The sequence below is a fragment of the Bactrocera latifrons genome, unplaced genomic scaffold, assembly GCF_001853355.1.
Source record: "Bactrocera latifrons isolate USDA-ARS-PBARC rearing strain unplaced genomic scaffold, ASM185335v1 scaffold_423, whole genome shotgun sequence".
In the NCBI taxonomy this organism is placed as follows: Eukaryota; Metazoa; Arthropoda; class Insecta; order Diptera; family Tephritidae; genus Bactrocera; species Bactrocera latifrons.
In genome coordinates this window covers 67585-85872 of record NW_017537072.1, presented here as the reverse complement: position 1 = coordinate 85872, position 18288 = coordinate 67585, and the positions used below count along the sequence as shown (strand labels likewise).

Here is an 18288-nt window from a genome sequence, read left to right as displayed (position 1 = left end):
CACGTAGCGAAAAGAAGAAACGACTGGCGCGCTGTTGTTAACTCGGCTATAATCGCGTAAGCGGTGTCTACGCCAATTAAGAAGAAGAAGAAGATTATTATGTTGGTCGAATTAAGAATACCAAATTTCTTCTAGCACATTGCTCATAATGAATATGGGACTAATACAGGGGAAGTGACGAACGTATTAAATGATTACAAATGTGGAAACACATAGTCTTAAAAAGCGCCCAAGGATATTAATTCACATATATAAAATATGAAATGCCTTTAAGTCCTTTGAGCTTAATGAAAAAAAACTTCCGTGTTGGGAAAACCACTTCGAACCCCCGAAATTATTAAAAAATAAATAGGACTGCAATGAACAATGAGTTACAGAGGCCGATAATAAGAGGACCAGTGTGATGCAGATTGCAAAAAGAGACCCCTGCTCAAGATGGCGTCCAGCGATAGTGTAATGGAGCAAATTCTGTTTTTATCATCAAACTTGACGGTCTCGAAAATATGAATAAGTCGTTTTCAATATGAAGTCTTCGGAATGGCAATCAACATCGTGGAAGGCATTGAACGCCATTGTGCGTGGCCGGGAGGTTTTATTCTCCCTACGACCCAGATATTCACTACTAGCGCCCAACTCTTTCCCGCTCTTTTAACATTTATCCTTAGTAAGGTTTGCCATTTCATCATGGAAATTAATTATTAAAATTTACTTCCGGAGTCAGTGGCCTCAACTTTAAGAGTGGGGGTTTCAATAGGAGCGCTACAAATGTTTTTTTTTTAATGAAACAAAAACAGTTTGGGATATCAATGAAATTCTTTGTTTCTGTGAAAGTACATTTGTACTTACTCCAGGAAACACAATAGCATCAGAAAAAATTACGATTCCGTGCTGTTTATGGACCGGTGGCGCCATTGGGCCGTACTTCTTCCGTGCTGTTCAAGACCGACACATTACTGTGAATAGGAATCGCTACTGCTCAATGATAGCCGAATATTTGGCCCGAATTGGATGATAAGGACTTGGTCATTATCTGGTTCCAACAGAATGGTGTCAAAAGCCATATTTATTGAAAACCAAGTTTGGTGAATGTGTTATCTCACGAAATGGCCCATTATATTAAGCTTAAGAAATAAAATTTAAATTATTATGTTGCGATGGCAGAGCAAGACCAGGGATCACCATAGTGTGCAAAAAATAGTACAATTTCGTTCATTCAGCAGATATGCCGACAAAGCTTATTCCACTAGTAACAATGGTAAACAATCCGGCTCTTTGCATAGCCTTCAACTTCCTATCTCTGCGTGTCACAGAAGAGTTGAAATAAATAACGGATTACAAAAGAGTGGGAAAMAGATATATCGATAGAATTTTTTTAATCCTATGCTAAAATAATGTTGAGTTAATTTAAATAAAATATGAAATATCGTCCGATGATTTTTTGCACTATCTGAAGTTGTTAAAGCAGTATCCTATAAAAAAAAAACTACTAGAAAAAACGAACATTTCGGTTGCCACAAATCTTTAATACCCTTGGCAAATATAAAAGATTCATGAACAGAATTTGATTCCGATTGTTCGGCCAATTTCTTCGGAGATTTCATGATTGCCTTAGACTATGACTCTTGCCGAATTTCGTGAGGAAATCTCCGATCGTTCAGTTTGTAGTGTATAGTATAGTTTCCCCCTGCGGGTAGGGGGGACCCCTCCAGGTTGGGGGGGAAACCGAATATACCCGTGGTAAGGCATGCCTCATCGTAAGATTTTTATTGTACGCTATGTTTTCTATTCCTGGTACCCCGACCAGTCAGTGAAACATCGCGTTCGAATGTTTTACGAGACATGTCAATCATACAGCCGGGTTCTTGGGTTTCCCAGGGGCTCGACTGGCAGTAGCGCTACAATATGTAGTAGCTACAGGTCACACCAAAGACTATAACATGGTACCACGGGGAGCAGTTTGCCCTTGGAGTTCGCTCCAATCYGCTCATTGGGTTTTTGGCCCTTTGTGGAGATTCGTGGTGGCTGTGGTTTAAACCAAAATGCAGGAAGGGCATTTGTTCAATGTGGAGTCGCACTGCGGCCGGGTGCCGGACCCAGAGTACGGCAGAGGTTTTAGATGGGCCTCGTACTCGACCAAGATGGCTAAGGGTGGACATTAACACACACCCTAACCAATTGGAACCTGAGTATGAGTGTATGTGGCGGCACTCATGCTTTGGTTCTCCAGAGTATGAGTGTAGGTGCATGCACTTGTGCTTTGGGGTGCTGATCAACGCATTGTTTTGATCTATGTGATTCTAGCAATAGAAAGCGTTAAACCACAACGGACTCTGTATAGTATAGTATGCGATCTGATCTGAAAAGTTTCTTTGAASTTTTCTATACAAGCGCTTGATTCGATCGTTGTTATACGTTGTAATGGTCCGATATCGAGGGTTCCGCCAATAAGCAACTTCTTGGGGAGAAAAGACAGATACAAAATTTCAGAACGATATCTCAATAACTGAAGGACTACTTCGCGTATATTCAGACAGACGGGCATGGATAAATTGGCTCAGGTTGTCACGCTGATCAATTATATACACACATAGTGGTAAATTTAATATACACTGTTCAGAGTATAAAAATTCCTACTTTATTTCCGATAAATAGTTCATTTCCTGTGTATAAAAAAGGTAGCAGATCTACATTGTAAACTGTAGAGGCATGTGCATCTATCAACTATTCCGAAATTATTTCTAAAAACTTTAATATTTAAGCCTACTTTCTTTACCATAATGAATACACTTTATAACATAATACAAAATTTAATTCATGCTGATGAAACAAAACTTCATAATTCGTACAGTTCAGCGTTGGCGCCATTTAATACTTATTATAAACACATGAGTGAATGAATAGTAATGATGAATGCACTGCGACTTTTGGTCTATTGTGCCCTCTCCTTATTCACACTGACTCGCCTAGACCCAGCCTATCAATGAAGTCCAGTAGACTACTTGGCGCTAGCGAGGCAATGCGATCCCTATCCGGAAACAACACTCCAAGGGCGTTATATCTGCGTCTACAGACTGCCGTGCAATCGATCAACAGATGCTCCGGTGTTTCAGGCTCCCTGTCGCAGAAACGGCAGTTGGCGCAAGCTGAAAATCCCATGCTGTGCAGATGCCTATTTAGCTTGCAGTGGCCAGTGTACCATGTGACTAGCAGCCTGAGTTTGCTCCTGGGGAGGTTTACTATGATTTTAATCCTTTTCCGGTTGTAACCTCCCATGTGTCTCATACCATGACTTTGTAGCCARTGCTCCTCCCTGCCTGCTCTTTCCTCTTTACGGAGCAGCTCCTTCATGGTATGGGGGGGCTGCGGAGCGGGCGAGCTCGTCCGCCAGTTCATTGCCGGCTATACCTTTGTGACCAGGTACCCATATTAGGTGTACCTGGTTTCTTTCCGCAAGGCTATTTAGCCTTTCCCTACACCCCTGCACTAGCAGCGATTTAATCTCGTAAGACTAGATCGCCTTTAGCGCYGCCTGACTATCGCTGAGAATGGCTATTCGCTCATTGCAATAGTTGCGATGGAGGTTTATTCCTATACGCCGGCTTATGGCGTAAACTTCTGTCTGGAAAATGCTCGGGAACTCACCCATGGGTATGGGGAGCCTAGTGCGTGGGCCCACAATCCCTGCGCCGATTCGCTCCGACATTTTCGATCCATCTGTGTACCACCTCATAGCACTGTTCCTCAGCTCGAGGTTAGAAAACCTTAGGTAACCTTAAAATTTTTACTGAGGTTAACCTTTTGGTAGTACTATCCCTCGGGAGGAAGGCCAATGGTAATTTCCCACTTATCATTTCCATCCTCTGGGATGAGACTACTTTACCTTTTCCACCCCCTTCTGCCGATGTTTGCAGAAAGGTGTGTTTGGCTACCAGATCGATGACCAAATGAAGCGGAGTAAGTTCTGGAAGACGCTCCAGTGCTGCCGTTGGACAGGTTCGCATTGCGCCCGTTATGTAGACACAGGCAAGCCGCTGTAGCGGTGTATAAACACATATATAGTCCACTAATTTTAATACCTATTTTCAAATATATTGAACATACGTACATACCTACATAAATAAACACATGAAAATATACACATTTATATGCAACACACATACATATAAGAGGCACGTATGCATTTATATGCAATACTCATGCATTCAAATTTACAACAATAGACATATAGTATATGTACTTAGGTTTCTCACTCAAAAACAGACACCGCCAGTGGTAAGATTTCATAAAATCTTTTTTACTTTCGTCTTTCGGTGATTGTTGCATGTGTTTTGTTGGTAGACATCTCATCAGGTTCTTCTCCTTGGCTTTTGGGTACAGTATAGCATCTTCCGCTGTCATAACTCCATCTTCAGCGACTTCAATTGTCTTGTCTTCGTTTGGCTCTTCATCAAGGGAGTCAGAATCCATTGCTGCTTCCATGACAACATAACTTTCCCGGAAAATAAAACACCTCTTAAAATCTTCTCTTGCTCTCTTCTCTTCAACCCCAACATCTCTTTATGCAAGATCTTTTATCTCATCTTTCCTACTCTTCTCAATTTCCAAGAATACAGTTTATTGTTCACATTATTAAATGTGCATTGCTCCTCAAAAGTAATAGCTCATCTTCTCTATTTTTTGAATTGCTTTTGTGTTTTTTTTTTAATCTTTTCATAATGTCATATGTATTGGAGTGTCAATTCGTGGAAATTTCATTCCATGTTGCTCCAAAGATTCTTAAACGATCATCATATCTTTCAAGTTCATCTTTGTCGGCAGTATAAATTGTTATTTTTCCCTCTTCAACAATAGATCGAATACATGTACATATGTCGATCTTTTTTCAATAGTCTGCCTAGAAGGTTCATTCTATTGGCAGTTGGGCTAGCCGTTGAATATTTTTTTGAACGACAGCTTTTACACAACACTTAGTTTCGTACTAATACGGCTTATGTGAACAAATGAATATGCGAGAACATGCACCCGTCTTACAATTTCCTTATTAATTTGCCTGTGTAAGTAACATGGTTTTTATATTGCCTATATACATACATACATATACTTGAGTAATAGGTCTTTTACATCTGCCATAACTCTCTTGGCAAGTCTTACAGTTTTGGCTCAAGCTACTTATCCGGCTCGAAGGACCAAATATTTGAATTGTAATATCAAACTGTTTGATTTGTATGATCAAACTTTAAACTCAAATAAGAATCCTTAAGTTCTTACCGCTAGTGGGGAGAAAATAAAGACCTTATTCGAGCTGAGAAAAATTCGTTCTAATTTTATTTTGATATTTGTAAGCTCTATGGATATAGACTATTTTTCAAATCTTACCTATCTAATTAAATATACTTGTATGTGTATGTGCTGCACACCACATATTATCCCTGCCAGCCTCGGCTAACCACTTTTCTTAAATATTTCAATACAATCCCTGCCAGCCACGGCTAACCATTTTTCTCAAATAATTATTTCAATACAACTACAAATTTTTTTCTCCATGCACTAACCACAACGCACATGTTCGGGTTATTTTTTGTTTACCTAAAAAAATACCTGTGTATTTAAAACAAATTTAAAGCTTTTTTCTATTTCCTTGCCATTAAAATTTGCTCATATGTTGAAAAAAGAAAATTTCGGAAAATTTGAACTCATTGTTTTGTCTTTTCGATTTTTATTTTTAYTTTTTTCATATATTTTTGAAAAATCGAGCGAACGGCTAAATCGTTTTATCGAAAACCATCCTAAGGAAAGATATAGGAGATCATATTTCGATTAAATTGAGTCGTGTATCACTGCGTTTGACAAAAAAATAATAAGTCCAATATAAAAATATTGAAAAAATTCTATTATTAAACTGGGTAAACATCAATTAAGGGTTACATAACCAAATCATCAAAATATATAGATGGCCTTTTGTTTTGCATAAACAGGCGTCATAAAAAAAACTTATTTTTCCCCATTTTAATACGGAGGAAGCATATGATGTTGTTGTCATCATGAGATGTGGCAATGATTTCTTTGATACTAACATACATATTTAATGCCTTTTCGAAGGATCGTGTTCCCATTAAAACTTAATGCTCAAGGATGAATTACATTCGGCAGCCTTTACTTAATGAAATATTATTAGCAACCCAGATATACACAAAACTCATGTTGGCAACTAAATAGTACATTCTTTGGAAAGTTTAAGCCTCTTTTCATGAGGTGCTTTTGGGTTATATAACATTAGATGGGACAGAAATGCTGTTAGTTCAGAATTTAACGTTAATAATTTTTCTTTTTATTTTATTGTGTTTTAAATTTAAGCCTTAAGCAAATTAACATATTTTTTAAAAACATCAATATACGCTTAGAAAATGTACATATATGTAAATCGTTGTAAGAATAAGTATATCAATACATCCTTTCATACCCTATTCCTATGTTTTCACCTTAGCTTTCACTTTTAATATTGAAAAAGATCTTACAAACCCTATTTGTTTTCCATTTTAAAACGAAATTTGTTATAATTGTACCTATAGATTTTACGACACGTAAATTAGCTAACTAAAATTTTATAAACATGATCAACTTAACTAACCATTTTATAACCATTCAATTTAATCGTATTTATTTCTTTGATTGACCTGCAGTATATTAAATATTATGTTTAAATTTCATTATGTATATGGGTAGTTTTCCTACAGCTTTCCAGCAGACAGACTAATGAAGAAGTTTGAAAAACGGAAAGCATTGATGATCTTTCTTAAAACTTTTGGGATGCCAATATACAATGCACCATCTACTTTTAAAATATTACCACTGTATAATATATGTATGATCTTAGGGCGGAGAGTGGAGAGTGGATGATCAAAGTCGAGCCGAGTGTAAATACGCGTGTTCGGTAAATGAGAAATGCACTCGGAAACTCTACGGGCGTCCTAAGGTTTTACTTTAAAGTCTGCACATATAAGTTAATAAACATTACAGAACCAATAATGAAGTATATTTTTGGAATAATGAAAAGCTTGCACTTACTGCTGTGAAAAAAGTGCAGAAATACTTAGCTGAACAAAAGGTAGTCTCGCAAATTTAAAGGTACTCTCTTAATAATATGTATTTGGGTGTGTCGTACAATTTTTAATTAAACAAGTATTGCACAAACGAGCTAAATTCAGCTGAGGTTCAACATTATTTACTTAAGTTCTTTATAAGAATTAAAGAAGGGAAAATAAAAGGTTCATATTTGCAGATGACTGTCAAACTTCATTGCTAAAGATGGTTTCAATGTATTGGAATATGAATTTTTTTTGGAAATTTCTGTCATAGTAGTTATTAAATAAACTTATGCAAAATGTAGTTACTCATTGAACAGATTTAATATACTATATTATTGATATTAAACAATTTCATAATTATGGGCGTTTTCGTTAATGAAAACAGCGTAGTATGCCTGATGCAACTAGTTCGAGAAAGCAAACTTGCAACTTTGAAAGCAGTAGCACAAAAAATTACCCTAAAACCAACTGTGCTATCTAAAATGTCATTCTAAGTTAGTTTTTTTTTAAATATAATTTAAAAATTATTGTTTTATTAAATAATAATATTGGTTTTTTAACTTTATAAGATAGAGTGGAAAGAGGTTGTACGATTTTGGGTTACATTTTTACCATGCAAAATTAAATTGACGCAAGAACTGAAGCCGCTTGCCACCAGAATCGTCGTATGTTCGTGAATTGGGCTGAGCAACAACTTGAAAATGATCCGGATTTTCATCGAAAAATCATCTTTAGCGATGAGGCTCATTTTTAGCTGAAGCAAAATATGTGTTGTTGGTCAGGCAACAATCCACACGTACTCCGTGAATCACCATTAAATCCCAAAAGAAGTTATGGTTTGGTGCGGTTTATGGATCGGCGGCGTTATTGGGCCAAACTTCTTCTGTGATAATCAAAACCGGCACGTTTCTGCAAATGGGAGTCGCTAACCTAATTTTTTGGCCCGAAAGGGATGATATGTCTCATTGTCCAATTATAAGTGGTTCCAACAGGACGGCACCATAGGTAACACGGTGAATGTCACATTCGATTTATTGAAATCCAAGCTTGGTGAAGGCGTTATCTCACGAAATGGCTCAGTCAACTGGCCACCTCAGTCGTCCGATTTCACGCCGTCAGACTAAAGAATTTCATTGATGTCCTTAACTGTTTTTGTTTTATTTAAAAAAACTCTTACACACATATAGCATACAAACTGAAGGATCGGATTCTTTGTCATGAAATGGGTTATTGCCGAAAGCAATGGTGTAGCATACAGCTGCCATACAAACTGAACGATCGGAATTAAGTGCTTGTATTGGAAATTTTTTCTTTTGAAGAAATATCTTCACGAAATTTGATAAGGATTATCTTTCAAGACGACGGCATAATTTTATAACAAATTGTTATGATCGGATTACTATACTGCTGCCAACTGACTGAGAATAGAGTTTTTGGAAGAAATCTTTTTCATTTGTTATATTTATATTTGTGTGAATGTTACAATTTTGATATATAATTTCTTTACCATTAGATTAATCTTCGAAAATTGTTAGTGAGTTATTAAAAAATGTGAAGGAATTGCGTTATGTCCCACTGCTACTTGGACGTGCTGTCGTCAAGTAATGTATGCTTAAAGAAACATTTAGATTCAATATTATTAATGAAGCTCACCATTGAACTAAATTTATGGTATAAAGAAAACTACTATAAAAAAAGCATTACATCAAATTTTAGTTTGGTTCCAAAAACAATCGAGTAAAAAAAATATGAACAAGACAATGATCATTACTCTAAATTTGTGCTATTTACAATTGCTGCGACCACTATGCTTGGTTGTATCCACAAAAATGGAATTCCAATCTCCGTTCTTAAATCTACTCCACTAGCCAGTAGGCGCGGGAATAGTCAAATAGCGTCAGCTTTTCTCACCAACTTGAAAATTTTTCGCAACAACAACACCTGCATATTTCCACGTAGCAAGAGCAATTCACTGTTATCCACACAACAACAACAATCGCCAAATTGGATAAAGTTACCCCACAGCAACCACAACAGCTGCAGTAGCAGCAGTAACGCTAAAGTTTTGCCAAGAGTAAGCAATAGCAAGCAGGGCTTATATTTTTAAGTTTTAGATCTAGTTTGGGTTTTTAATAAAGCGCTTAGCGCTCGCTCCTGGAATCCACCGCCTTTTAATAAGCACATTTTGCTGAAACCATAATATGCACCAAAGGCGGATACAAGGAAATATTTTTCCTGAGTAATACTGCTCTAGGACTAGTGCAACCCATCAGAAAGATAATTGGCCAACATGTTTTGCAATATTCTCATGTAAGTACTCAGTCCCCAATCGATGACGATGTAGCAGACATTTCATTGTCCGACTATGAACAAGTTCAAATAGCAATTACCCGTTTGAGGAACAACAAAGCAGCGGGGCCGATGGATTGCCGGCCGAGCCATTCAAACACGGCCGCGAAGAGCTGGTAAAGATCATTCTTCATCTTCTTTGTAGAATATGGTGGAACGAAAGTATGTGCAACAATTGGAATTTAAGTGTGCTCTGCCCAACCCACAAAAAGGGATACCCCGAAATCTGCGCCAACTACCATTGGAAAAGCTTCCTCAACATTGCGTATAAGGTTCTATCAAGCACATTGTGCGCTCCAAAATTTTCGATAACAAACAAGGTTTCAGACAAGGCGAATTCCTTTCGTGTCACTTCTTCAACATACTTCTGGCGAAATTACAAAGACCGGCGGCTTATAATAATCCATACTCAGGAAATGGAAATAGTAAAAAGAAGAAGAAGAAAATTGCAAAAATACAAAGACCGGCGGCTTATAATAATCCATACTCAGGAAATGGAAATAGTAAAAAGAAGAAGAAGAAAATTGCAAAAATACAAAGACCGGCGGCTTATAATAATCCATACTCAGGAAATGGAAATAGTAAAAAGAAGAAGAAGAAAATTGCAAAAATACAGAGGGTTAATCACTTAAGACAAGATTAGGTTTAAAATTTTAATGATAATACAATGTGACTTTTGGAAGTTGGTCGCTCCTGTCCTATGTAAACAAGACACTGTCAGGGCGACCAATGAAACTGTTGGCGATACCGGGGCGGAAAAAAGTTTACTAAACCCAACGACAATTTAAAACGTGTAAGAAATTTAGACAGCTCATTTAATGTTAAATACAGCCATGGTACTGCCATGATAAATGAAAGGTGTTTTATTAACGTGATCGAAATGACTTCTCCTTTTAGTCCTCTTTTCGAACTTAAAACCTTTGATGGGATTATTGGGTTTGACTTTTTAAATTACGTCGACGCAAAATAGATTTAAAAATAGGAATCCTTTACTACAAAGGTGGTGAGGAGAAATTACTRTGAAAACGTCAATAATATAGGGGCAAGTGGGAAATATATTTTTTATATTGGAAATACAATCATGAATTTTCGCAACTCCAGATAAGGCTTTGACGTTTTACACTAATGTGGTAGATACCATTATGATAGTTGAGAATGAACCGATTTATTCAAAGTCATACCCTTACCCGTTAGCCGCTTCAGAATTCATAAATCAGGAAACTAAAAATTTACTACGAGATGGAATAATTCATTCTTCTCGATCGTTATGTAGTAATTCCATGTGGGTTGTCGACAAACAATTAATGGACGAGAATGCGAGAAAGAAGATGCAGATGGTAATTGATTTTAGGAAACTGTTGACATTCAGTTTCTAGTTTCTAACAGATATCCTACTCCAGACACTTCGGTTATATTAAGTAATATGGGGAAATCGCATAAATTCACTGTACTCGATTTAAAGTCCTGTCTGTCAAAGACAGACAAAAGACTACACAATGGGAAGTATTAGTTTTGTAGACTTCTTTCAGACTAAAAATTCGTCCGGAACTTTCAAAAGGGCATTTGATGATATTATTAAAGATAAAATAGGAAAATGTTGTCATGTCACAATGAGGAGTATCATTACAGAGACATCGAAAAAATTTAACAAAATTCAAATTTCTTAGGGAACAAGCGGAGTTCCTCGGATTTATTGTTTCGAAGGAAGGATTAAAAAAATACCCTAATAAGGTCAATGACATTCTGAGTTATAGAAAACCTACCACTCTTCGTGATTTACAATAATTTTTGGGGCTTTTGGTTAATAAAGAAAGTTTATCTCTATAGTTAACCCTCTCCAAGATATTTAAGGGAAGGCAACGTTCATGTGCGAACCAAACAATCCAAAAAATATTAGAATTGAGTAGGACAAACTTGTCAGCKTTCGAAAAAGTTAAAAGAATTTTATGCTCTGAGGACATACATAGTGATCACAATAAACCATTTGACCTTCGCTGTCTCGGAGGAGCATCCAACCACAAAAATAAAAGACTGGCGAGCATCTATGGAATACTTTTTACATCAATTCCATTATAAAAAAAGTAAGGATAATCTTGTTGCCGATGCATTATCACGACAGCACATTAATGAAATAGATCAAAATAGACTCGCCATCTGTTACAATGCATATTGAAGAATCTCTAACAAAAATTATTCCAAAAGTGAAGAATCCTTTTAATAATTTCGAAGTCAGATATTTTTTAAAGAAGGAAATATCATAACTAAGAAGGCAAACATTATTTTCAAGTCAAAAATAAATTTTTCGGGATCTACTAGAAGTAAATGGCGAATGTGTTCATCTTGATATTGTTCACAATATTCAATGCAGGAAACAAGCTAATGATATTTTAACGAAGACGATCAACACGAAATACTGGGAGTGGGACACAGGATGACACACAGTTAAGAAAGACTCGGAATATTACACATAGACATTTATTCCACTAATAAATACAACTTTTTAACTTGCATTAATAAGTTTCAAAAATTCACCACAGTAATTGCTATTGCATCGAGGACAATTATTGAAGTATAGTAAACCAAACTTTGTTACAAACTCTCAATTCTTTTAAAAATACGGGGAGAACCGAATTGATAACGAGACGTCATTGAAATCAAAAACAAAGTCCTCTTTAAAGATCTTTTTGGAGAAGAAATTTCTACAACCCCTCCTTTCCATTGTGCAATAAATGAGCATGTTTGGAGCATAGCAAAACGAGGTTATCTTTTTAAGGATAGTTCTGAATAACTCACAAGCCTTTCATTAAGTATATAGTGCTCAAAAGATAATTTATATATATATATAAGAGGGTGGGTAAATCCAGCCTCCACGAGGAAACATCCCCATATGGCTTTGAGGCTGATCGACTTCGTCGTGGCCCGAAATATGGTTTTCTGTAATATTATACTAGATTCCAGCGTAGAAAAATTCATTAAGCTACCTGGCTGTCTCCGGATCGAAAAGCCACCAACAAGATCGATTATGTCGTGGTAGATGGAAGACACGTCTAAAGTGTTTTAGACGTGCGTAAGCTCCGAGGTCCTAACATCGACTCAACCATTATATTGTTGCAGATACGCACCCGCTTCTGTGCAGCAAAAATGCAATCACAATTAATATTTGACGTCAAACAGCTGCAATTACACCAGACAGCCGAACGAGTTTTTACTCGAGTTGCACTCCTGCTTTCCGGGAGCACTCGTCAACTAATCGGTATAAGGGAAGGAAAGTACGAAGAGCTTGACAAGCTGGCCGACAGGGGTAATGCTTGAAAATTCAACGAAAAGATGCGGCGACTAACAGCAGCATACCCTTGTAGAACCACACACGTGATCTAGTGACTGACTAAGGAGAGAACACTTCTCCAGCCTGCTGGATGACAGTAAAAGTATAACGTTAGTCAGTTGGTCCTGGTAAATATCTGGTCAGTTGTTGTTTTTCCAGGTCTAAAGAAACATTGACAAGGTCCACTCAGTTTGTTGGCGGTGAGCTTTAATCTTTCACACAATACGGTCGATAGAACCTGATATGCGATGTTGAGGAGGCTTATCCTGCGGTGGTTTGCGAAGACTCTGGGGTTGCTTTGTGAATTTTTTAATGCTAGAATCTTGTACGACATGTAACCATATTTCGGCCCCGACGAAGTCGATCAGCGTCAACCCATTTGGGGATGTTTCCTCGTGGATACCTTCCTTGGCCTCAATGGCGTTAATGTCGCTAAGCATATTTTGACATCATGGCCGGGCAGCTTTCAAAGGTGTCCTCCAAGTGCTCATAGAAGACATCTTTGGTCACATTGTCCTTGTTTTCTGTCGGGGCGCGGGACCAAATCAGCGATATGTTGAAGAGCTTCGCTCTGATGCGAATTGTTGATAGACGTTCATCCAGCGTAGCGCAATTATAGCATATCTGGGTAATATTATTTACTCTATAATTTTGATAATTTTGGGTAAATTGAATGTAAATCTCATAGCTTTGGATACAGACGAAATTTTAAAAATATTGATTACACTTTAAATATAAGCCTAGGTGATATTGTAAGTAATTCTATTTCATACTTTAGCTAAGTCCGGAGGCACACGCCGACAAAATAATTTTTCTGGAGATCGATAATTTCAGTTACAAATTGCAGGCAGCGCTATCTGCAAGTTTTTTTTAAATAAAAACGACGCTACATGTGTGAGACAACTATTCAATAATAATAGGGCGACATGCAAAGCTACCTACAATAACTTTGATCATATTATCGAAGTTGACAATGGCTTAATTATCATAACCGACGAAACAGTCGAAGTTCGGGAAGAAAAAAGTCATGGGTTACAATATCCGCTATATATGTAGTGACATTTGAAGGAGAAGTTTGCATTAATGGTAGGAMTTTTTTCAACGAAAAAGTGAAGGCAACGGCTCGACATGGGATTCCTTCAACCCGGAGTATCAAACGCTACAAAACTCCAAGCTAGAATACCGCATTAACGGCCCAATTCCATTTCCATGAATATCAATGATGATTTCGGCTGATTTTTGATAAATTCACGCACAGTTTCGATGGAATTTCCGGTGACCACGGATTTTGACTGGCCCATATTTTGATCGTCAKTTTCTTGTTTCATTAATTACAACGTTTCGGTAATTAATTAATAATAATTTAACAATTTTAAACCAAAATTTAATGATGGCTCTTTGTTCGATAACACAAACATACTCACACTTAAAACGCAATAACTTCACTTCCAATCGATGAAATGTTATGAAATTCCCTGGACAATCGATAAAGATTGAAGATTCCAACGCACCAGTCGATATACTTATAGATGGCGTCATCAGGGCGCGCTAGATTCAAAAAGTACTATTTACTTTGGAATACTCTTTGTAAATTTTTAAGCTTTAGTTCTAGTTTGGATAAATAAAGTGCATAGCGCTCTCTCCTACTGGAATATACGGTCGTTTAATAAGCACATAGTGCTGAAACCATTATTTATATCGTAAAAATTAAATCTGACAAATGAAATATAATCCACAAAAGTTTAAATCGTGTTAAATGGAAAAAAATCATGTAAAAAAATTTCCAATCTTATTTAATCCAAACTTTGTACACAAAGACGGTGTTAAAACAAAATTAGTTGTATATTATTACTTTAATTAATGAGAGCGCAATATAAATTTAAATGGACGCTTCTACCCTCCATAATTTGGGATGTTCGCGAAATTTGAAATTTTTGGTTGCCAGTCTCGATATTTTGTAGTTTTATTATTTTTAACATTACTATATTTGGAATATTCGTTAACTAACTCAAAATCACAGCCGAACACAATTATTTATAAATAGGCCGCCTAATTTTAATTTTTGGATTTTAGTTTGGTCCATTACATTAATGAAAATTATAAGTAAAAATCTAGATGTGTGAAAAACCATGTATACAAATTGAAAATTTTCAATATTGCTGCAATCGGAACAGAACAACTGATTTCTACGTTGTCCCTACGGCAGTGGTCGGCATGAGAGGAAATGCGGATGTGTTAGTGAGCACGAAACTAAAGGCACCCAGTGAAAACTCTTTTACCTTAAATTTTGTGAAAATATATTATATTTTATATATTAGTCAGAACATATGAAAATAAGCTCTAACTAAACTAAATAAGCGATAACTTTTATACAAATTGAGTTAACGTGATTATGTGTTCCTTGGCACCAAAAGAAAGTTATTATTGCGAATGGAATTGGTTCTTTGCCACGACCACAAGATACTAGACCAGATTTTATGTGGAATATAATGCTCTGTATGTGGTTTACACCTATTAAATAGCTTGGAAACATGTTTTTAGGTATAATTCAATAATGCCAGAGGTTTTCCTAGTTCCAATATAAGTTTTGTACAAAAAATTTCGTAAATTTTGAATTTTGGCGGGCTGCGTGTGTTCAATGTTTGCTTGTTTCAAAAAACGTATCAAAGTATCTGCATACAGTTATGTAAAATAAAAACAAAAATAAGTGCGCGCTCCGAATGTTGACTGTAACTTATGGTGAAGCTACCTTGGACAAAAGTAACGTTTATCGGTTCGCAGAGGGTCGAGAAGATGTGAGCGAAGAAGAGCCCAAGCCCAGAAAAGACAAAAATATTAAAAAAGTGAAGAAAATAGTATTGACCAATCGTCGTACAATCATAATTAAGTGTCAAATGGTCAATAAAGAATATTAGTGGTGCCGAAACTGGTTTCAAACCGATAGTATTTAAGGCCAAGTTGTTCAGAAAAATTTTTAGAACATTTTCCTCATATGCTCTTTAATATGAAAAAAATCCACCCACTTTATTGTACAGGGTGTGACAAATTACAGCAGGATTTAAATTTTCTTCCATTTCAACTAGTTTTAAGTAGTGTTTATCAACAGATACCAACGTTTCATATTTCAAATTTCAAAAATATTCTTAGCATACACCAAAGCAAATGCAAACTTTTACATGGAACACATTATTTATACAACAAGACAACTTCATGGCAGCAGCTGCAGTTATCGCTGTCGTTAATTTGAAACTGTTTCTAATTTTGAAGACGATTGGTAGCTGTAGTGTTGACACTAATATGTGAAAAGTAAAATTATTCAGACCTCGAAGTCTAACGTTATTTTATCAACAGAAGTATATATCTGATATATCATTTTTAATAACAAYTGATAATATAAAACAAATAAATGGGCTTATTTTTTTGCACAAGAGAATTTCTTTTTTAACAAAACATCTAAATTTCAATCGAGTGAACAGTTTCAATATGGCAACAAGGAAGCTGTGTACATCAGCTGCTTAATATGCGCTTCCGTTTTGAAAATGTTCAAAAAACTTCATTTGCTCCCTTGAAGTCGTCGTTGTGTTCAAAGTAATAAACATACATTAACATACATACATACATAGTTCATGCACTAAATATACAAAATAACAATATAGATACATATATAAATATATATGTACATTAATTAAATTTCTAAAATTATATGTACATTTGTAAATGAAAAGCATAAACTGATTAATGCGTAAACATGCTCCATTTCTCGTTTAGCAAAATCAGCGTAACTTGCGTTAGCTATTACCTCGATATGTTCACAGACGCAAATTCCTTCCTCACAGTAGGCACACACTTGCCATTTACGTGTATTAGTTAGCCCCTTATAACAAAGATGAGACTCGTTGCTGAGCAATGGTTCGTATTGTTGTTGTTGATTAAATTGCAGATCCTTCAGCTGCCGCCTAATGCTGCTGCCCACACCGCCAACTAAGTTTGCGTCCTGATATTCATAGGGATCATTTCGTCGCATACGATATACACTGCACTTGCGTTCTAATGGAGCAGACGGTGGTTCTTTCATGTGTTCCTCATCGTTAATGGTTCCTCCTGATATATTATTACTCTCAATTTTACTAAACGGTTTGGACAGTGCTTTGGGTTGTTGATGTTCAGGTTTACCTACGTGCCCTGGCGAGGGCATTGGTGTGGCCGGTGTCACAATGATTGCATCATGGTGAGATACATTAATGGAAGTTTTATCTACAGGTATAGTTACCACCTTTTCTGAGGTGGTAATTGCACATTCGGCCGCAGCCAATGGCGTCGTAGGTGGCGTAGCTTCCATTTGTGAGACAAGTGGTAGTGTTGCTGTAGCCGACTTTGGGAGCTTTGTTTGCTGAAAGCTGCTAGCACCACTGCCTGAATGCCGGTGAACTAACTTCGGTAAAATGCCTCCATGAGAATGATGCTGCTGATGCGCGAACTGATAGTGAGGATGTTGATGTGCTTGAATAGGATGAGCATGGCTATGAGAATGGTGCATTTGAGTATGTACATACTGTACGCGCATTTGTAACACTGACTGATTATCACCTTCATCGATAGGCAGTAGAAGCTTCGATTGTGTTGTATAACTCGTACTTAATTTCCTACTCTGTGTTTGTGGCGTGCGCAGATAATTGGTCGGCAGCTGGTGGAACTGACGTGATTGGGTGCGCGTTGGTGTTGAAGCGCCATGTTCACTACCTGATAACGCTGACAATTTCGGTGGATGTAGTTTTGCTTGCAATTGCTGAGTTTTCTTCTGTTGACGCTGCCGTTGACGTGCCTGGCGTGAAGCCAGCGAAGCACCTCCAGCTGCAGCATACATTTTTAACTATTTTCACGTACCGTATTTACAAATATGGCGAATTTACTAATTAAAATCAGTTCTTTAAATATTTCACTAGAGAAAATGCAGTCATTTCTATATATTTGAGCTACGGTGCAAGAGAGGAATAGTCCATTTTTGATATTCCTTTCAACTTAGCGTCTTTATTACACTACTTATTTAAATATGTGCGCTTTTATTGTAAAACGAAATCTGTTTGAAGCTTTAAACGAACCTGTTTCCAATTTAGCGCAATACACTCATTTTGTATTCATATAGCGAGTAAATTCAGATGAATGGTCTTTGAACTCTGCAATACTGTTCAATATATAACTCAATATCGGTGTGGAAGAGAGTCATGAGACCAAAAATGTCCTTATATAAAATTTTGACCTTTGAAAAATAAAAAGTTGTGTCTCCTTAAGGGGATAAAGATTAAATATGACCTATGTTTTTGTCTGCTCACCAATAATAGTTCAATTCCGAACTACAAGTAGATATTTGGGCATAAAACTGATAAAATTTTAACTGATACCAATCATCAGCGGAAGCATTTGTGAAAACAATGTTAAAGCTTTTAAATTCATAAAGATTTCAAAGAAAACGTAAGTCTGCACAAAGTAGTATATAGTATACGAGGTGTGTTCAAAAAGTATCGCGAATTT

At 36.6% G+C, this 18288-nt stretch overlaps 1 protein-coding gene across 1 annotated transcript in view; it reads right to left on the bottom strand.

The window, feature by feature from the left end:
- The window catches only part of LOC108972789, a 90610-nt gene that overhangs the window by 71130 nt on the left and 1192 nt on the right, over positions 1 to 18288 (bottom strand). Inside the window, exon 2 of the mRNA XM_018939594.1 lies at positions 16559 to 17732. Coding sequence (XP_018795139.1) covers positions 16559 to 17623 — 1065 coding nt within the window. The 5' untranslated portion in view covers positions 17624 to 17732. The remainder of the gene's footprint in view (positions 1 to 16558; positions 17733 to 18288) is intronic.